Source organism: Dendropsophus ebraccatus, chromosome 4, assembly GCF_027789765.1.
Source record: "Dendropsophus ebraccatus isolate aDenEbr1 chromosome 4, aDenEbr1.pat, whole genome shotgun sequence".
NCBI classification, from domain to species: Eukaryota; Metazoa; Chordata; class Amphibia; order Anura; family Hylidae; genus Dendropsophus; species Dendropsophus ebraccatus.
Window position 1 is genome coordinate 90,759,926 of NC_091457.1, and position 23,017 is coordinate 90,782,942.

Consider the following 23,017-nt stretch of genomic DNA (forward strand, 5'->3'; position numbering starts at 1 on the left):
CTGCTCCACCAGCCTTCATTGATAGACTTCTCCCTATAACTAGACAGGGAGAGCTCTATCAATCAAAGCTAGCAGCACAGGGAGAAGTCACCAGGGCCTGATCTGGCGCTTCGGGGTTCAGACATCATGAAAGGGATGAGAGGTCCCTGATTAGTGTGTGGAGACAATGACAGGGCACTATTAGTGTTCTGATTCCACTAAGGTAGCACAATTACTGTGTGGGACACAAATGGTGGCACTGTTAGGCTATGTTTCCACAACATTTTTTCTTGTCCGTTCATCAGTGCAGTAACAGCTGCTGGTACATTATTTCAGTTTAGGTGGACTAATTGCCCTTTGGGTTTGTCTTTAATTGAAAAATCCATTGAATTTAGAAAAAAGTAAAGCTGTGTGAGAACAACTATAAAATAACGTCCGCTGTTTGCAAAAGACGTCGAAAAATAATTGACATCATCATTATTTTGACGTCTGCACAGATAATGTCCGTCATTTTATACACTGTGTGAATTGCAGTTAAATCGTGGCAATAACTGTCTTTAAAATAGAAAAAGCAGGCGCCTTTTCTCTTTTTTTGACATTGTGTGAACATAGCCTTAGGGTGCGTTCACACACAATGGATCCGCTGCGGATCCCTGCCCTGTACACTTATGGGCAGACAAACTCGCAGCAGGATGAACATCCCACTGTGAGTATGTCCGCAGCCCACCCTGTTTACCCCCCGGACGCCTGAGCGTATACATCACCTTCCCAGCACATCCCGTTTGGCCAATCAGTGCGCTGCCCCGCCGCAGTGCACTGATTGGCTGAGAGGGACGTGAACACTTCGGGTGCACTAAAGCAAGTATACTTCACCTGCTCCACACTCCGGCAGCGGAGGGGGGGTCAACAGGGCGGGCTGCGGACATACAGTGGGATGTCCATCCCGCTGCAAGTTTGTCTGCCCATAAGTTTACAGGGCAGGGATCCGCAGTGGATTTCTCTGTGAATTTGCAGCGAGAAATCCGCTGCAGATCCGTTACATGTGAATGCGCCCTTACTGTGTAGGAAGGGCACTATTATTATGTAGCATCTTAACACTTAGGGTCATTAGCCCAAGAGGGCCCCCTCTATCCTAAAAGTCCCCTACTATTACTCCGTGTAGATAATATCAAATATGAATAAAAATGAACTTTTATTGGTATACTTAATAAACTGATATGTGAATATTTGTGAGTATCAGTTTATTAAGTATACCAATTAAAGTTCATTTTTATCCATATATGATACTATCTACACGGAGTAATAGTAGGGGACGTTTAAGATAGAGGGGGCCCTCTTTGGCTAATGGCCCTAAGTGTTTAGATAGTAAATGTACCCTCTTCCCCCTTCTTATGTTTAGCACCGTTTGTATTCTATTATTATGTAGGGCACATTATCATCTGGGCCAACATCTGTTGTGCACAGTTTTGGGGGAACTCGTTATAGTTATTAACCTCTTCATGACCAAGCAATAGTTTTTCCATTATCACCTTCGAAGTGCCATCATTTTGTAATTTTTCCAGTTGACGTACCTATAAGAGTTTGTTTTTTACAGGACAAGTAGAACTTTCTATTGGTACCATTTTTAGGTACATTTTGATTGCTTTCTTTTAACAAAATACAGCAAGTCTGGTGTTGTTTTTTAATTTTTAATTTTATAACATTCACCAAGTGGAATAAATAATTAGATAATATTATAGTTCAGGTCCTTTAGATGTATATGTTTTTATTTTATATAGTTTTATATAAAAATTATTTTGTAAGCGGGAATTGTATAATTGTGTTGTTGTTTTTTTTGGAGAGGGGGTTGGGGAATTTAAAGGGGTAGTGCGGCACTAAAAAATAATTCACAGAATAACACACATTACAGAGTTATACAACTTTGTAATGTATGTTATGTCTGTGAATCGCCCCCTTCCCTGTGTCCCACCACCCCCGCCCGTGTACCCGGAAGTGTGTGGTGCATTATACATTACCTGATCCGTGGTACATGGGCGGGGGTGGTGGGACACGGGGAAGGGGGCCATTCACAGACATAACATACATTACAAAGTTGTATAGCTCTGTAATGTGTGTTATTCTGTGAATAATTTTTTAGAGCCGCACTACCCCTTTAATACAGTAAAATTATATTTTCCAAAACTGTAATTTTTACTTTTTATCTGTCCAACAAAGGGACTTTGAAATTTTTTGATCACTAATATCTTACACTGTACTACTACTATAGTGCAGTGCATTATCCTGTCAACTTAACATAGGTAGGCGACCTAACCGTGCCCTTAAGAAAATCACCCTGTATGCCCCTATTCCCTTTGATTATCCAATTGCTGTCCTCACCAGAATTGGGTTGCCCATGTTTTCCAGGTCTAGCGGACTCTGACCCATCAGACGATTTCACCTCCAGCAGGTATGAAGTCTTCTCCTCTCTGTCAAACACTGCAGCGGTATAGATGCTACCTGTCTGGGGATCTATGTGGAAAAGAGCATGATCCCCACTGCGATCTTCTAAAATAGAATAGGTGATCTGGAGGATAAGCACAGGAAGGTTACATTTACCTATGATGCAGCAATCATTCTCAATCTAAATACAGATTATAGGGATGTTAGCCTCCAAACCCCCATTATTCCCTGTCGCTTGGTTTTGAGTATAGTCCTAAGTTGAAGATAGGGGACTATTCCCTTTTCCTTTTACCAAGTGGTCAGCAGTACCTCAGTGGATGCTACCAACAAGGTGATGCTGACAGTATTCACTGGGACGCAGGATTTTTTGTTGTCAACCACCAGTCCAGAGGCCAATATTAATAATTATATTATATGGCACTAATATATTCTGCAGTACTGTACAGAGATTGTTATCATTCTTATCCATCCCCATCCTGGGCTCACAATCTAAATTACATTGTTACAAATGGTAACCACTGAGCCACCATTCTGCCCAAATGCGCTAAAGGTGAAAAAAAAAAATTATTTAAAATCTAGAAATTTTCTTATGTATTTGAGGTTTACCTTGCCATTTAGACCCAAGTCTTGGTCAGATGCAGATACCTGAAGGACCAAGGTTCCTAGATCAAGCCCTTCAGTCACTGATGCCTCATATATGGATGAACTGAAGAACGGGACATTGTCATTCACATCTGGAAGTTCAACAAACGATGTCAATAACGGATAACAAACAATAAAATCCAATACTGAAGTACTGCAATCGATTACCACAGCTTTACCTGTGACATTAATATACACTGTAGTAAATGCTGCTAAAGAGACCGGAGCAACATTCTGAGCCCGGATTTTCAGTATAAAGTTCCTGGTTGTTTCATAGTCCAAGTTCTCCGCAACCAGCACAGAAGCAGAGCCATCTTCCCGATTCACAGTCAGGTAAAAGCGTATGGGCATGTTGCTCTCAGGGACCAGTCCTTCCTCCAAATTGTATGTCACACGGGGGTCTCCAAGGAGTGATGTGGCTTTAACTGTCTGTGTGAATATGACATGTACTGAAATATCAATAACATCTAAGGACGTATAAAGAGCATTCAATTCAAGAACACTACAGCCTCACCCTATCCAGAAATGACTGATAACAGGACACAGTAACCACTATGGCCCACATTTATCATTCTGTTGCCACAAGTTCTCTGGGGGAGTTTCCCATATTTTTGGCCATGGGCGCCAAATATCTGTTCACAAGCGAGCGGCAAAAATATAGAAATTATGACGTTATCAGCGCTTTCTGTCTGCAGACAGAAAAGTGGGGGGAAAAAAACACTTGTTTAACTCCCATTGACTTTAATCAGAGTTTCTCAATCAACACAAACCAATGGGCTACACTGATACAATGAGGGAAGTGTGAGAACAACTGCTAAATAGTGTCTGACGAGGTGAACCTGAAAAACTCCTATACCCTAGGAGAAGAGAAGATAATAGACAAAATACGGGGAATTTATTTTACAGATATAAAAAGTAGATATAAAAAGAGGTTGATCTGGTACCAAATCTCAGAAATGTATTAGAATGCTGCATAAAATAACAATGAAACATGAAAAATAAAAAATAAAAATAAAAAATAAAAATGAAAAGATGAATAAAAAAAAATGAATAAAAAAATGGGCTACACTGTTTGCACAACCCTCATTATTGCCAATGGGAGTTACACAAATTGCATAACTACCATGGTTCAATTGTTTCCAGCTTCCAGGCCATAGAGGGCAGAGAGGCCATTATTACGAGATGGGAATAACTATTTAACACCTTCATCACTATATACACAATAGCTACTGTATATATGCTGGTGTTCATGTTAATGACTGGCAACAGTGATCACACTGATGCTGGTCATTTGAGCTTCACAGCATCTGGAAATGGGGGCATGGGGTGCTTCGATGCTTACAAAACTAAATTACATTTTTGTTGTCCCGCTAAAGAACACAGCTCTGTTCCCGGGTGTTCAAGTATAAGTAAATGCAGCTCTACTTATTTTGGAAAGAACAAAAAAAAAAAACACTGCCTAATGCAAAGTAAAATGTTAAATGTAACATCTGACGTCTGGAAGCCAGAGTTGTGAACAACATTTAAGTCATTTGTTATACTCCTGCTGTGTTCCTCATGCATTAAAGTACAGATAAAATGTGCACTCTCCGAGAGGTGTGAATTTAGTGACACATATTGGACAGTGAACATTCTGGGTAATAAGCAAGTAAATAAAATCTCCATTTAAAGTTAGAACATCTTCCATTAACCAGGTCCTATGGTTTGTTGGGTTGTATGGCTGCTGCTTGGTCTTATAGATGCTTTGTTTTATAGCAGAAAGTACAAGAAAGTATTTCTCCAATATAATGATTTTTTTTTTTTTTATAAATGTGTTTTTATTGAAAGTTTTCAATTTTATAACATTACAAACAAGACAGAAGCAGTAAAGAAAAGGGCGGTCAGGCAATTCAAGAACAATTATCCATCAAAAACAGAACATTTACAATACCTTACATCTGTAGCTGTGAGGACCGAATAGAGCGGAGACTTAACCCAGAGAGGTACAACAGTAAGCCTCCAAGACACAAAGGACACAGACAATAAGTTCTAATGGGGAAATACAGGACCAAAGAAAGAAAAGACAAGGGGAGGGGCGGGGGGGGGGGGAGGGGAAGAGATAGGGGAGCACAGCCAGGAGAGACAACGCCAGCAAGCTCAAAGAGACGTAGGAAGAGTGTGGTTATCCCAGGGGGACCAGATTAGATCAAAGGCGTCCAAAGTATTGTTTAGGGAGGCCGTCAAATGCTCAAGAGTACGCAGCTCTCTGATTCTGGCAACCAAACAGCTGAGGGACGGGGGGGTTGTTTGCTTCCAAGACCTAGCTATAAGCGACTTGGCCGCAGTCAACATGACCAAAAGCAATTTAGAGGCCTTTTTCCCGAAGGTTTTAGGGGGTAGGCTAAGGAGACAGAGAACCGGGTCAAGAGAGACACTTTTCCCGAAGACCCTGGTGGCTAGTCCGCAGACCTCAGACCAGAAACTCGTAATAAGGGGGCAAGACCAAAAAATATGAAACAGGGAACCCACCTCACCCAAACATCGCCAACAGAGCGGGGAGATGGAATTGTTCAGCTTATGGAGAAGTTCTGGGGTATGGTACCACATCATCATAACTTTATAGTTAGCTTCTTTATAAGTTGTACATATTGACGACGTAGCAGCCCTATCCCAGATTATTCCCCAGCATTCAGGAGAAAGATTTCTACCCAGTATTTCCTCCCACCTGTCCATATACTTATGTCGGGTAGGAGCGTCCCCTATCGGAGAGTTGAGGATGTTGTATAGAGCCGAGATTAACCCGGTAGTCGATGATCCCATGCGCACTAGTTGCTCAAAGGCAGTTGGTTTAGAGACTGTGAGTGACCCCAAATGTACCAGCATGAAGTGACGGATTTTCATATAAGAAAAGCGTTCAGTAGGGGCCAGGTCACGTCTCTCCACCAACTTCTCAAAGGGAAGCAATGTACGAGACAGGGGGTCCACCACATCCGCAAACTGAAAGAGGTTCTTGGAAGACCACGCCCTTACAGTGGAGGAATCTAAGCCAGGAGGGAAATCCGGGTATAACAGAAAGGAGTTGAGGGGAGAGATCGGAGAGAACAACCCAAATTTAGTGGAACATGCTGACCATATGGAAAGACTGAAGCGCATCGGTCCCAATAAAGAAAGATGGGAGCAGGAGGGAGGAGACGAATGCCAGAGGAAAGAATTAGGATGGAAGGGGGCAAACCATATCCGTTCCACCTCCACCCATTTCTTATATGCATGATATTTGGACCATGCCACTATTTGCCTCAAGTGTGTCGCCCAGTAATAATTTAGAATATTCGGGACTGCCAATCCCCCCTGGGTCCTACTACTCATCATAACAGACCGTGGAATTCGATGCCTACCAGACTGCCATATAAATTTAAAAATGGCTGTCTGTATGGCCTTGAGCTCGGGTATACGCACTGGCAAAGTCTCGAAATGATAGAGAAGCTTTGGCAGAATGGTCATTTTAACTGATGCAATACGACCCAGGAGGGAAATGTAGTGGGAAGACCACTTGACCAGCAAAGACTTAATGTCCCGAAACAAACCAGGATAATTAGCTGAGTATAAAGCAGCATAGGTGGGGGTGAGACGGATACCCAGGTATTTAAGGGACGTCGCCGACCAGCGGTAGGGAAAATTAGATTTTAGTTGAGTTACTACAGAGCAAGGGAGATTCAAAGACATTGCCTCAGATTTAGAAGAATTGACCTTATACTCTGACAGGGTTCCAAATGTGGTGAGAATATTATGGAGGACCGGCAAAGTAGTGAGTGGCTCCGACAGGGTGAGGAGAACGTCATCAGCAAATAGCATGATCTTAGACTCCTTTCCCCGTATCAGCACCCCTTTAACGTCCGGGCTCTCCCGAATGGCCGCTGCCAGGGGTTCTATACAAAGAACAAAAAGCAGCGGAGAAAGCGGGCAGCCCTGTCTCGTGCCATTCGAAAGGGGGAAAGAACCAGAAACCATGTGGGGAAATTCTCCAATATAATGATTAACTATTTAGGCTGATCTTTGTCGCCTTTGCAATGCTTGTGCTCTTTAACCCCTTAGCGACCCATGACGTATCTGATACGTCATGGTGCCGCTCGGGGGGGTTCAGAGCGGGGTCCCGCCGGGACCGCGCTCTGAACGGCGCTGATCCCGGCTGAAACGTGCAGCTGGGCAGTGCCTCTATTAGCCGGCGCGGGTCCGGTTGCCGCGCCGGCTAATTAAGCCTCTAAGTGCAGCTGTCAAACCTGACAGCAGCACTTAGAGGCTTCAGACCTCACGTCCCTGGTGTCTAGTGGGACGGATCTCCCCCCCGCGATGCGATCGCGGGGGGGAGATCCGTTCTTCTGCCCGTGCCGGGCCTCAGCGTCGGAATGACGCTGATCCCGGCTCGGCAATAGATTGCTATGGCCTGCAGCAGGCCATAGTAATCTATGACCGATCTAATCGATCTTTGCTGTGTATATACACAGCATTGATCTGTATGAGAGATCAGTGCTGTCTATATACAGGTCCCCCAGGGGGACTTCTAGTTACAGTAAAAAAAAAAAGTAAAAAAGTGTTTTTATTAATAAAAAATCCCCTCCCCTAATAAAAGTCCAAATCACCCCCCTTTTCCCATTTTATAAATATAAATTAATAAATAAATAAATAAACATATTTAGTATCGCCGCGCGCGTAATCGCCCGAACTATTAATTAATCACATTCCTGATCTCGCACGGTAAACGGCGTCAGCGCAAAAAAATTCCAAAGTGCAAAATTGCGCATTTTTGGTCGCATCAAATCCAGAAAAAATTTAATAAAAAACGATCAAAAAGTCGTATATGCGCAATCAAGGTACCGATAGAAAGAACACATCATGGCGCAAAAACTGACACCTCACACAGCCCCATAGACCAAAGGATAAAAGCGCTATAAGCCTGGGAATGGAGCGATTTTAAGGAACGTATATTTGTTAACAATGGTTTGAATTTTTTACAGGCCATCCGATACAATATAAGTTATACATGTTATATATCATAGTAATCGTAACGACTTGAGGAACATGCATAACAAGTCAGTTTTACCATAGGACGGACGGCGTAAATGCAAAACTCCCCGAAATCAAAACAAATGATTTTTTTCCGGTTTCGCAGCATATGTTATGGAAAAATAATGCCTGTCATTGCAAAGTACAATTGGTTTCGCAAAAAATAAGCGCTCATATACATCTCTAGGTGAAAAAATGCAAGCGCTATGGACTTTTAAACTTAAAATGGCATAAGCAAAAGCGCAAAAACGAAAATAGGCTTTGACCTTAAGGGGTTAAACGCTTGGTCTATTGATCTAACAAGTGACACCTTTTGACATTCATAGTAACCAAGTACCATCCAAGATGGAGCAATGGTTCTGACCTATTTTTTAGTAAAGTTGGCCACTGCAACACACATTTTTATTTATTCCATCAAAAGATTGCAACAAATAGACATCTTTCATTCCCTGAACATATGTAAGTACACTAACTAGCATAGACATGCCAATAGCAATCATTATATTAAAATCGACCATATGTAATTATTCATACACAATTCAAAGATATAAAATATCATACCACAATAGGTGTATCCCTCAATGTATTCTCAGGGATGACAATTTCATATCTATCCTTTTCCCATATTGGTGGCTGATTCTGGGCATCAGTGACTCGAATAGCAACCTCAACCCTTGTGCTTCTGTTTCCACCATCTGTCACAATTACTTCTTGAGTAATTAAGGACTTCTAAAGGGTTAAAAAAAAACAGAAGGCTTTAGTACAGATAACCAACAGAACTTCTAAAGGGTTAAAGAAAGAACGGGTTTTGATTGCTATGGAAAGTAATTGTTCCTTGACTAGTCAGATTTGGAATAAGCCACACTCATGAAACGTGACCCTCTGGGATTAGAGACCCTCAAGTTCCAAGTTGACCTGTAAGACTTTCGGGTTGGTCTTGCAGTTGAACACCAACTGGAGAATCCCAGGATTCCTCCACATCTTGTGTCATGGGCTTTAGCATTCATATTCCTAACATCTGCCTTCCTTGCATAGTGCCATCGCCAACTCCAGATGTTCCTGTCTAGCTGTGGAGATGCTGGATTATAAGAAAAGTGAACATGACACTTTGACAGAACATCCTGACTGTCCGCACATCAGAAGTCACATGTTCTTCAGGCCACCAGCTGTGAGATCTTAAAATGTCCCCTAAACTTATAGCAAAGCCATCAGCTGCAAGAATGGAGCTCTGTCCTAACATGTCTTCATCTGTCACAAGAGCTAATGGTCAACTCATGCATCAGAGAAAATTCCAACAGGGCATGTGGAGAAAACAAAGCACATGCAAACCTTAGGCTATTGTTCCTATCTGCAAGTATGTCTTCATACTGTAATTGACAAAAAGTTCCTCTCTCCTAAGTGATGGAATGGATTTATACGGTATAGTATTAGGCATTTTCTTCAAGTATATTTCTGACAATAAACAAGTAATTTTTCTTAAAGGAATGGTCCAACAGACCATTCAGCAAATAGGTCACCAAGGACGTAGGACCACCCTAGGTACCAAAGCTGAGGGTAAAGAAGTCCTTACACCCATGGTAGTGACATCAGTTTATTATCATTGCAATGTAGTTTCCCCTCATGTCCTCATTTCTAGTAGCTGCACCCTTGGACGCTACACTTTTCCCTTGGCAGCTTTTTCCACCCGTGCTTAGCATGTAATATTGTTCCCTAAGAACAGCCACATACCCTTAGCAAAAGTTGATTGACATACAGCCACCCTGTTGTGCTGTTGATCTGAAACACAGGCGATTCATCACCTGCCACTGAGTAAGAGAGGGCTGCATTTGTGCCATAATCTTCATCATGTGCCGCAATGCGCAGGAAGCTGGTGCCAAAAGGTGTGTCCTCCTTTAAGAAATCTACAAGGTAATAACACTATCTTTAGAACATGGTCAGATGGGTCATGAGTGGCACAATTGACAACATTGTTTTTTTTAAAGTGAACCTGTGACTCCTTGACTGCCTACTGAGCTGATGGCAGTGCTGGATAGATCTAAATAAAGAGCATTCGGAACATACATTTGTTTCCTGTGTCTGTGTATGTATTATAGTAAATAAAACACTTTTATTTGGGCTGTAAATTGTGTCAAAGAGGTGGAGCCTATTATTCTCTGGTCCCTAACACAGATAAGCCTTACGCCTTACTGTGCTGTATACCTTCCCTTTGCATATTCAGTAATGTACACACTACATTACAAAGAAGTCAACAAAACCTGTAAAAATGTAATAAAAGCGGGGGCGTGTCCTGCTGCTCATGAGGGAAGACGTGTGAGCTCTGACCTCCTGCTAGCAACAGCCTAATTCGCGGCACATACCGACTTTTGAGGCACAATTTTGGGGTACACTGGTACCGGACACCCCACTTCTTCTGCTGAGATGGGCAAAACACGGAGAAGAAAGAGTCTGCAGAGGCTAGAAGCGTTTATTCCCACTGACGGGAAGCACCAAGATGGCGCCGCGCGGGAGCTGAAAGGAGCGGCTGTGTCCTCCGTGAACCTGCCGGAGCTGCAGCCCGATGCGGGACAGCGGAGACCACCGGCTTCTCCCTCCTCTGAGGTAACGGGTGACCTGCTTGACAACACCCCGCTGTTTGTACTGGCCTATTCCCCGAGTTCTAGCTCGCAGGACAGCGTACAACCACAAAACATGGCGGCCACTAACCATCAGCAGCAAGCCTCTCCTGCTCACACCGCTGACAGCCTGTTGGGGGCAGATGCACCTTCCCTGCCACCTACACCGCTCTCATGGAAAACGAGCCATATTACTGAGTCTGTTCTGACACCCACACAATATAGCTCAAGTGCCGCATGTGGAACTCTCTCTCTCCCTACAACCTCAGACCCACCAATTACAGAGTCTGTAATGAAACTACTGTTACATGATCTTAAACTGTCTATACGGGAGGATATATCACAAGCTGTTTCCAAAGTCCAGAAGGACGTAGATGATATAGGGGGACGTACCACTCACATAGAATCTAAAATGGCCGAGCTGACTGCTGCCCACAATGAACTAGTGGACGTCACTCATAACCTGAAAGATGAGGTTACTACTTTACGCCTCAAACTTGCTGATGTTGAGGACAGATCGAGGCGTAATAACCTCCGTCTCAGAGGCATCCCGGAGACAGTTAAGCCAGAGCAGCTAAAAGAATTCGTGGTGGATTATTTCTCTGCCCTTCTCCCCAATGCTTCCGAGGCTGACTTGATTCTGGACAGAGTCCACAGGCTTCCTAAGCCCAAAACAGTCCCTGCCTCTGCCCCAAGAGATACTATACTACGAGTGCACTTTTTTCACATCAAAGAACAGATAGTGGAGGCATCTCGTCGCCAACCGGATCTCCCAGACCGATTTGCACAGATTTCCATCTTTGCTGACCTGTCCGCGGCAACGCTGGCCCGTAGAAGGGAGTTTGCTGTATGCACCAAAATTTTTAGGGACAACAACGTCCAGTATAGATGGGGATTCCCCGTCAAATTGCTAATTGCTCGGAATGGTACCAAGATAGTGGTAAATTCGCCACAAGAAGGCCTTAGGCTCTGCAAAGAATGGGATCTGCGAGCCGAAGACATCGAAAGTCGCAGAGGAAAGCGCTCGCCCCCACGATCAATCTCACCTGAATGGTCTACCGTGGGCAGGTCCAAACGACGTCCTACCAGAGACTCCCCTGCTTGAAGCCATAGTTTGTAGCGGTAGTATTACTGTATAGAAATATTGCAAGGGTATCTCTTCTGTTGACCCATATTACCCGATCTAGTTGCCTCAATTACTGTTTTGTTATTACTAGATAGGCTGGTTGACATGCTTATGTCTGATATTTCTTGTATTCGGATCCCCTTTCAAATGGGACTCTCTATCCCATTTATTCTACTTTTACTTACTGTTTTCTGTTTGTTCACGTTTGGTTCTCATACTGTAGAACTCTTAGTTGTTTTAGTTCGGGTGGTACCTTACACATTTACTATGTATATTAATGCATTACATTCGGCTATTGGTGGTTATGACGGAGATCGCACCTTTTTGCCAGGACATAACAGTCTATCTAAAGAGGCCCATTACTCACTACCATGGGAATTCGTATAATCTCCCTTAACGTGAAAGGGTTAAATTCACCCTATAAACGTTCTCTTCTATGGAAGGAACTCAAGTCCCTGAGAGCAGATATTTGCTGCATCCAGGAGACTCATCTCAACCAAACTGACCTATTTAGATTAAAATATAAGGAATTCCCATTCATTCGCTCAGCACCAGCTGTTGGCAAAAAAGGTGGGGTCTCTATCCTAATACGCAATACCGTCGCAGTGACAATCCAAAAAGAAGTTATTGATGACAAGGGGCGTTTTGTTATCCTTGTGGGTACACTTAATAATCAACCCTACACCCTGGCCTCTCTCTATGCCCCTAACAGACGGCAACACGGATTTATCAAACATGTTCTGAATACAGCCACTTCTATCCAGCAGGGCCCCCTAATTGTAGTGGGTGATTTCAATCTCACCATTTGGCCTTCGCTGGACTCCACCTCCTCCGTGACGGTCGGTGAGCCTACCCCCTTAGCCAAAACCATCTCCTCATTTAACCTGATAGACCCCTGGAGGGTGCAACACCCTAGTGAACGTGATTTTACCTTTTTCTCTAATCCCCACAGAATATATACGAGATTGGATTTCTTCCTGACAGACAAAAGCCTCCTACCTCGCATTCTCCATACCTCTATTGGAGCTCTTTCTTGGTCAGACCACTCACCGATCGTCATGGAGGTTAGTGAACTCCACCCCCACTCCTATGATACCGTGTGGCGGCTAAACAATTTCATCCTGACCCATTCAAAGTATGCACCAGATACCAATACAGCATTACACGAATACTTTTCATTTAATGATAATGGCCTTACATCGGACTTTACAGTATGGTGTGCCCATAAGGCTACTCTCCGAGGCCATTTCATTAAACAATCTGCTCATTTTAAAAAACAGCATGCAGCTGAACTGTCTGCCATCCTACTGGAGCTGTCAGATCTCCACAGACTGAATAAGTCCCACTTTGACCAGAACAGGGCCCAAAAAATCTCCTCACTAACAGCTAAATTGCATTCCCTGCAGGCCCATAAACATGAGCATGCCCTGAATAAACTAAAGCTTAAGTACTATTGGCAAGGTAATAGAGCTGGGGCGGTGTTGGCCAAACAAGTTCGAGCTAAGGAACTAAAATCCCGCATTCCCTTCCTGTATGATAAGAACCGAGTGAAAGTGGTAGATCCCAAAGGCATAGCGGATGAGATGGCCTCCTACTACACCTCTTTGTATAACTTGCAAAATGATATCAATACCTCTCAACCATTAGAGTCCCATATCCAAAAGTTCCTAAATAGTATTAATCTCCCATCGGTGACATCGGACCAACTTGGGTCATTATCCTCGCCTTTCACAATGGCTGAAGTTAAAGCCGCTGTGAAAACCCTGAAACCCAACAAGTCTCCCGGACCAGATGGCCTCACTAACGAGTACTACAAACTTCATGTAGATACTCTCTCCCCATATCTTGTTAGAATATTCAACGCAGCAGCTCAGTCGGGATTTTTCCCGCCGGAGATGTTATCTGCGCTAATAATCACCCTACCGAAGCCAGGAAAGACCCCGGATGTACCTGGTAATTTTAGGCCTATTTCCTTACTCAACACGGACCTTAAATTATATGCCAAGATCTTGGCCGGGAGACTTGTTGACATCCTACCTCACCTGCTACACAATGACCAAGTGGGGTTCGTCAAGGGCAGACAGACCCTTGATGGAACTAGACGGTTCCTGGATATTATGGCTGTAGTGGAGAGCCGGCGAACGCCTTCTCTGCTTCTTACTCTTGACGCGGAGAAGGCGTTCGATCGGGTCCATTGGGGGTACCTGGGCCTAGTTCTACATAAATTTGGCTTAACAGGGGACATCCATAAAGCTATTATGGCCTTATATACTTTACCATCTGCTCGGGTCTATTCTTCGGGCACCCTGTCACGTAACTTCCAAATAACTAATGGGACACGGCAAGGGTGTCCCCTGTCCCCATTAATATTTGCCCTTGTGATGGAGCCATTGGCGCAGTGCATCAGAGAATCCCAGGTGATAACTGGAGTTACCATTGGACCCAAGGAACACCGCATAGGTCTCTTTGCGGATGACGTGATCTTATGTGTGACTAACCCAGAGGTTTCTCTAGTGGGTGTTATGGATATCTTGGGTGAATTTGGGTCCCTCAGCTATTACAAAGTAAATTCTACGAAGTCCTTGATCTTAAATATGGGCGTGTCTGATGAGCTGCGCCAATCGTTACAACGCCAATTCCCATTCCCTTGGTCGGATGGTAGTGTCCCCTATTTGGGCATCACTCTTACATTCCCCACGTCCAAACTAGCTATAACTAACCTGAACTTATTGACCACAACAATTAGCAATGACATAGCATCTTTTTCCCACTTACCTATATCATGGATAGGTCGCATTTCAGTCACTAAGATGATGTTAGTTCCCAAAATTCTCTACTATTTTAGAAACCTACCCATCACATTTCCCATTTACCGCCTTAAACAACTACAAAAATTATTGATGAGCTTTATTTGGAAAAACCAAAGAGCTAGGGTATCAGAACAAATCTTATGCCTCCCCGTTCACCTGGGGGGTCTGGGATGCCCCCATGTAATACGCTACTACTATGCATCTATCCTGGACCAGATCCAAAGCATATGGGCCAAAGATTTGACCAAACAATGGGTAGAGGCCGAAATAGCGATATTGCAGACTGAAAACCCTCAGATAGCACTGTGGAGCTCCAGGCTTCCAGGCCTATCCCCTCCCCCCTCACTTACCCTCCCGACACTAAAAGCCGCATTTCATGTATGGAGAACGATAGCGACTTCCCCACATGTTCTCCCTACCCGCTTCTTGGATCTACCAATGGATGTGATCCAACACCAAATCCCCGACTCCAACCTTAGCGAGTGGAAATCGAGAGGGATATTAACACTTGGAGATTTGTACGGCCCTCAGGGATTGCACCAATTTAGCCACTTGGTAGACCAGTATGGAATCTCCAACAAGGACTTCTTCAAGTACTTGCAAGTTCGCCACTTAGCTGCCTCACTAAGGTTGGAGTCCCCATCACCCCAATCAATATATGAGAAATTTTTCTATAATTCATCCCAACCAGCGCACGGTATAGCCAGGGCATATGTAGCTTTAACTCCTTCTGGGCATGAGTTGCCCTTCCAGACTAAATGGGAGAAGGAATTAGACCAGAGCTTTACTCAGGAGCAATGGCTTCACTCCTTTGCCAGCAGTTACACTGCATCACATTGCATTAACCATGTTGAAACATCCCGCAAGATCCTATACAGATGGTATCTGACGCCCTATCGTCTTTCTAAAATGTTCCCTACATGTCCCTCCACTTGCTGGAGATGCAACGCGGATGTTGGCTCCTTTCTCCATGTGTGGTGGAGGTGCCCTCTGATCAAGCAATTTTGGTCCCAGATCTATGATATCATAATTAAAATCCTGCAATTTCCTATACCCTGGGGACCAGAAGTAGCGTTACTCCATATGCGTCTTGACTCACTAGATAGGGCGGATACTACGATAGTGATCCATATACTTACAACGGCTAAGAACAAAGTAGCCCAAAAGTGGAGAAGTGCAGCTCTACCGCCCATGCCTGAAATCCTGAATGGCGTACATTATAATTACAATATGGAGCGTATGATCAGTGTTAAAACAAATAACCTAGGATCCTTTCTCAAAATATGGGATAAATGGAGAACATTTAGGTCCATTGATGACTGATATATGATCATAGTGAAAGGTCATAACTTACCAATATGCCAGATTATACCAATATACCAGATTATGCTAATCTTATGCTAATCTTCTGTTGAAGCGAAGCATGTTCCGACTCTTTGTTTCCAGTACCACCCTCACTTAATTACCTCCTTATTTGTTTACTTGTTTTCTTGTTTGTTGCTTTGTTTGTTTACATTGTTGAATGGTTTGCTTACCATGTCTAACTTGAATAGTACAGGGATGACAATTGTCCAATGGTGTACAATAGAGCTGTGGCACAGGTCTGTGCCAATATGTCGCATTTGAGCATCACGTTACAAACTTATGCACGGATGCATGACCCCCTTCTATTCCCCACTTCTTCCCCCCTCCCCCCCTGGTTTTTAGTTTCTCTTATTAACTTATCTGTTTCCCCCCCCCCCCCCCCCCCTTCGTTTTCCCTTTCCTCCCTCTTCTTTCCTCCCTCCCTCTCCCGTATTATCCAAGTCTTTCCTATTTCTCTTGCCCCAACCCCACCCTAGCCTTCTCAATTGACGCCCTCCTTTCCTCCTCTCTCTCCTCTCATACCAGCCTCTCTCCCATTCCCGTTACCCTGTACGTCCAGTGTCTACCCCCATCCCTACTGGCAATGCAGTAGGTTTACTAGAAGGTCCCGAGGTTTATAGTAGATCTAGGCCTACTGATGCTCTAATGATGGTATACTCATTTGGCACTGCTTACTTTTTGTATGTACTAATGTTGTTACACTGGACATATGTATATATTCTTTGTAAAAACCTGTGAAAAACTTAATAAACTATAAGTTATAAAAAAAAAATGTAATAAAAGCAGCAAAAATTCACAATGAAAGGCAGGTAGCTATAGATAGCAAAAGAAACCCCAAAAAATTCTTCAAATATATTAATGCAAAAAAAACAAGGTCAGAGCATGTAGGACCCCTAAATAATGGCGAAGGGGAATTAATAACTGGGGATCAGGAGAAAGCTGAGTTACTTAATGGGTTCTTCAGCTCTGTATATACAAAAGAAGAGGATGGAGCTGTTGTGGGTGGGGCCAGTGCTGCTAACACATGTAATGTACTGAACTGGTTTACTATAGATATGGTCCAAGATAAATTAAACAAACTCAATGTAGCCAAAGCTCCAGGGCCTGATGGATTACACCCCAGAGTTCTTAGGGAACTCAGTTCTGTAATTTCTCTACCCTTGTATGAAATATTCCATGATTCTTTGCTTACTGGTATTGTGCCGAGGGACTGGCGTAAGACAAATGTAGTGCCGATCTTCAAGAAGGGTTCTCGAACTTCCCCAGGTAACTATAGACCTGTAAGCTTAACGTCCATTGTGGGGAAACTATTTGAGGGGCTTATAAGGGACTACATCCAGGAATATGTAGTGACTAATAGTATTATAAGTGATAACCAGCATGGTTTTACTAAGGGCAGAAGCTGTTAAACCAACCTAATATGTTTCTATGAAGAGGTAAGTAGAAGCCTGGATGGCGGCGCGGCTGTGAATATCGTGTACCTGGTTTTTGCAAAAGCGTTTGACACAGTTCCTCATGGGCGTCTGATGGGTAAGTTAAAGTCTATCGGTTTGGAAAATTTAATGTGTAACTGGATTGAAAACTGGCTTAATAATCGTACCCAGAGAGTGGTGGTCAATAATTCCTACTCCGAATGGTCCCCGGTAATAAGTGGTGTACCCCAAGGGTCAGTACTGGGCCCTCTTCTGTTTAACTTGTTTATTAATGATATTGAGAATGGAATTAACAGCAATGTTTCTATCTTTGCAGATGACACCAAGCTTTGTAGTACAGTACAGTCTATGGAAGATGTGCAGATGTTACAGGATGACTTAGACACCTTGAGTGTTTGGGCGTCCACTTGGCAAATGAGGTTCAATGTGGATAAATGTAAAGTTATGCACCTGCGTACTAATAACCCATATGCATCATATGTCCTGGGGGGAGTTACTCTGGGAGAGTCACTGATAGAGAAGGATCTGGGTGTACTTGTAGATAATAGACTACAGAACAGCACACAATGTCAGTCAGCTGCTTCTAAGGCCAGCAGGATATTGTCATGCATTAAAACATGGCATGGACTCTCGGGACAGGGATATAATATTACCGCTTTATAAAGCTTTGGTGTGGCCTCATCTGGAGTATGCTGTCCAGTTTTGGAACCAGATTCATAAAAAGGATGTTCTAGAGCTGGAGAGGGTACAAAGACGGGCAACTAAACTAATAAGGGGAATGGAGCATCTTAGTTATGAGGAGGAATTAATAGAATTAAATTTGTTTCGTCTGGAGAAGAGACGTTTAAGGGGAGATATGATTAACTTATTTAAATATATAAATGGCCCCTACAAGAGATATGGGGAAAAGATGTTCCAGGTAAAACCCCCTCAAAGGACAAGGGGGCACTGCCTCCGCCTGGAGAAAAAAAGGTTCAATCTCCGGAGGCAACAAGCCTTCTTTACCATGAGAACTGTGAATCTGTGGAACAGTCTACCACAGGATCTGGTCACAGCAAAAACAGTAGAGGGCTTCAAAACTGGCCTAGACAAGTTCTTAGAGCAAAATAATATAAATGCATATGTATAGAACCTATCACCCCTCCCCCTTCCCTGTATCCATCCCCTCCTTGGTTGAACTTGATGGACATGTGTCTTTTTTCAACCGTATTAACTATGTAACTATGTAACATGTAGCAGTGAGGTGTAAGGTTCTAGGGCCAAGGGAATAATAGGCCCCGCCTCTTTGACACCATTCAAAACCCAAATAAAGGTGTTTTTTTATTTAAAATAAAGACACAGACATAGCAACAAAGGTATATTCTGAATTCTTTCATTTAAATCTGTCCAGCAGTGCCATCAGCTTGGTAAGCGGTCAGGGGGGGGGGTCACAGATTCGCTTTAATGAGATTTCAATTAACCAGATTTCCATTTTTCAAGGGATTGTTATAAATTGAACAAGAGCACTCATTTGGTTGCTATTGGCAATTCTGCTTATATACAGTGAATACACTTTTTTATTCATGTACAGACTCCTATATTCTTTCCTTTGTTATTGATTTTGGAATAAGTAATGGGAAAGGGTTTTTCAAGATTTTCACTTACATTCATAGCGGTTGTTTTCAAAGCTTGGGTCATTGTCATTCTGGTCCAGGATGGCTACAGTAATCTGACAGAGTCCAATGAGAGGGTCAGTTGCCTGGTCAGTGGCTTTTATAGTGAGGGGGTACTCCTTTTCTTTCTCACGATCAAAACTTTGCAATGTAGTTATGACACCTGCAGGAAGAAGAAGCAAGTTGTTATGAGGATGAACAGTAATTTCCAATATTTATTACACAATATCCTTTCATGCAGGTTCTATGGTGTCCAGCCAATATAATATTGTAGCACCACAATAGGACCTTTTTAATTAGAGAGAAATAAATACCATTTTGGAACAGTTTTACCTTCAAAACAGGATTTCTGATTTATTAGCATTTATTTTAGGTTTTAGGTTCTTTGTGCGCTTGTATCATTTAAATTACTAGATTTGGTTCCAACATCTGCAGTCTGGTCTGTCTGAGTCAGCACAGTTAGCAATAAAATGTTCTTCATCTTGTGTATGTCAAAAAGGATGTGAACCCAGCCTTAGGCTATGTTCACACTGCGTATATTTCAGTCAGTATTGTGGTCCTCATATTGCAACCAAAACTAGGAGTGGATTAAAAACACAGAAGGGATCTGTCCACACAATGTTGAAATTGAGTGGATGGCCGCCATATAACAGTAAATAACTGCCATTATTTTAATATAACAGCCGTTGTTTTAAATAACAGCAAATATTTGCCATTAAATGGCGGCCATCCACTCAATTTCAACATTGTGTGAACAGAGCCTTTCTGTGTTTTCAATCCACTCCTGGTTTTGGTTGCAATATGAGGACCACAATGCTGAGTGAAATATACATAGTGTGAACCCAGCCTTAATTTGGACGCAAAAATGCATCTGCATTACACTAATGTGAACCATGCCCCACTGACAAAAATATAAGGTAGTCCTATAAGGTAGTCTGTTAGGCAGGGCTTAGTCAAGGTAGTACATAGCAGATCTGTGGCCATCACCTTCCCGTATACACTATGCGATCACACCAAGCGGGTTTGCCAATTGGCTTTTAGAGGGATTTCCTCTCAGAATTGACCACAGCAGCTGAGGGGTTACACAGATTTTGACTCCAATCCTGGCCTCTAATTACTAATTACTAATAATTAGTGTCTTCCCCTACACTCAGTGGTCTTTTTATCCTGCACAAACGCAGCTCAAGACAATCAATTACCCTCCACCTTCTTCACTTATTCTGCTTCAGCAATGGCCAATGTACAAAGACAATGGACAACCAGGTTTTATTCAAGGTTTACCTTTTGTTGGCTTCTATCAAAATAAATTGGTCATATTACATATATTCTATATAACTTAGAGCTTGTCTGTGATGCCATATTGTACATCAGTATACCTCCAATTTCATATAAAAGCATACAAAGCTTTTCTTGACTGGGTCATATAGAATCCAACAGAAAAAAAAAATAATTGTAGCACGCTTCATCATATTCCATATTAAGGACCTATTCTCCCCTGGGGAGGATTCCTGTGTAATATGATTCTGTACATAGGTATCATATGTCACCACTGAACTATGCAGCTTCTATGGTAGTTGCCCAAACTCTAGAGTGCCATTATTAAGATCTGCTGCATGTGGCTGCTGTGTGCATGAGCCCTTAGTGCAGACGGTAAATTCTGCCAGGAGCCAACTCTGTACTGGAATTCACCAGCACCATGTTAGCTAACAAAAAATATAAATGAATCAATATTCAAGGTGCACTAATTTTATATAAATATATATATATATATATATATATATAAACCTCACAGGTCCCCAACTGGCATCTTCATTAAATAGTACCTGAAAAACACCAGTGTCAACATCTACAGTGAAGAGGCGGCTGCGGGATTTTGGGCTTCAGGGCAGAGTGGCAAAGAAAAAGCCATATCTGAGACTGGCCAATAAAAGAAAAAGATTAAGATGGGCAAAAGAACACAGACATTGGACAGAGGAAGACTGGAAAAAAGTGTTGTGGACGGATGAATCCAAGTTTGAGGTGTTTGGATCACAAAGAAGAACGTTTGTGAGACGCAGAACAAATGAAAAGATGCTGGAAGAATGCCTGACGCCATCTGTTAAGCATGGTGGAGGTAATGTGATGGTCTGGGGTTGCTTTAGTGCTGGTAAGGTGGGAGATTTGTACAGGGTAAAAGGGATTCTGAATAAGGAAGGCTATCACTCAATTTTTCAACGCCATGCCATACCCAGTGGACAGCGCTTGATTGGAGCCAATTTCATCCTACAACAGGACAATGACCCTAAACACACCTCCAAATTGTGCAAGAACTATTTACAGCAGAAGCAGGCAGCTGGTATTCTATCGGTAATGGAGTGGCCAGCGCAGTCACCAGATCTGAACCCCATTGAGCTGTTGTGGGAGCAGCTTGACCGTATGGTACGCCAGAAGTGCCCATCCAACCAATCTAACTTGTGGGAGCTGCTTCTAGAAGCGTGGGGTGCAATTTCTCCAGCTTACCTCAACAGATTAGTAGCTAGAATGCCAAAGGTGTGCAATGCTGGAATTGCTGCAAAAGGTGGATTCTTTGACGAATGCAAAGTTTGATGTAAAAACAATGTTATTTCAAATACAAATCATTATTTCTAACCTTGTCAATGTCTTGACTCTATTTTCTATTCATTTTACAACGTATGGTGCTGAATAAGTGTGACTTTTCATGGAAAACACAAAATTGTTTGGGTGACCCCAAACTTTTGAACGGTAGTGTATATATATACATATATATATAGTGAATGGTAATGCCCTTTATTTTTTATCATTGTTACCTGTATCGGGATGGATGGTAAATGCAGGCAAGGATCCTTCTCTGTGCACGATCCCATATTTCACTTGTCCATTCACCCCGTAATCAGCATCTTTGGCTTCTACTTGAAGTACAAATGTTCCTGGGGGCTGGTTTTCCAGGACAGAGGCGTTTTTGCTATAATCTGAACACTAGTATAAAAGTGGTTTAAATTAAATGTAAGGTTTTAAGTAATTTTTCACCTTGAGGCTTTTTAATACACCATTGTAAAGGTCATTTTGTACCTTAAAAAACAGCAATTTTTATATGCAAAAAAAGTCAGAATTTTTTTGCATTTGTTTTTTGGTTTTTTTTGTCCACACCTTCAGAATTTTTATGGACTACAGCAAAAGCTCCAAAATATGTCCCAAATTACTTGCAAAACTTGGGCCAAAACAGGGTCCACCAAACACTTTAAATACCAAACACTTGTGCCTTATTTCTGTGCTCCTCTCTAGCATCCTAACTGATGCCAGGACCCAGTGTGGCAGCTCCTGGAGCATCCTAAGGATGCCCAAGTGAGTGGCAACTCTCAGGTTGACAGTTGCATAGTCCACCATTGTTCCTTTTTGTTTAGTGGTAACATACACCTGTCTCTAACTTAGTGTATGTCCACACTACGGAATCCCAGCAGATCACCCGCCATAAATTCTGCAGCTCGCGTCCGCGCCCATCTCCGCTGGTCCCATAGGCATTGTTCTATGGTTTGGAAGATTCAGCCGTCCGCCCGAAGAATGAGCGTGTTCATTTTTTGGGCAGGGGCGAGCTGCGGAATCCATGTGGACATACTCTGACAGTCAGTGTATGTCTGTATCTCACCCTGTGATTTGGTGTTTCCATATTCCACTTTGATTTTCCATCTTGTGTTAATGCTAGGGGGAGTGGTGAGGTGTTTGACTAAATAAAATTCAGTTTCCTAGAGTGCAGACCTCTAGTATAAAAAAACAAAAATACGCTATATACATTTTTGCATTTTTTCAAATTAACATGGGAGTCCATGTATGAAGTATGCCAATGCAACTAACTGGCATCCTTCACATCTATATGGCGAAGGTACTTGTCATGGAGTCGCAACAAATAATAGTCTAGAAGTTA

At 42.8% G+C, this 23,017-nt stretch overlaps 1 protein-coding gene across 1 annotated transcript in view; it reads right to left on the bottom strand.

The window, feature by feature from the left end:
* LOC138789299 (neural-cadherin-like) overlaps window positions 1-23,017 on the bottom strand; it is an 87,033-nt gene that overhangs the window by 7,367 nt on the left and 56,649 nt on the right. Inside the window, exons 9-15 of the mRNA XM_069967904.1 lie at window positions 21,906-22,074; window positions 19,091-19,261; window positions 9,829-10,001; window positions 8,662-8,829; window positions 3,240-3,489; window positions 3,025-3,152; window positions 2,356-2,542 (exon numbers count right to left, since the gene is read on the bottom strand). Coding sequence (XP_069824005.1) covers window positions 2,356-2,542; window positions 3,025-3,152; window positions 3,240-3,489; window positions 8,662-8,829; window positions 9,829-10,001; window positions 19,091-19,261; window positions 21,906-22,074 — 1,246 coding nt within the window. The remainder of the gene's footprint in view (window positions 1-2,355; window positions 2,543-3,024; window positions 3,153-3,239; window positions 3,490-8,661; window positions 8,830-9,828; window positions 10,002-19,090; window positions 19,262-21,905; window positions 22,075-23,017) is intronic.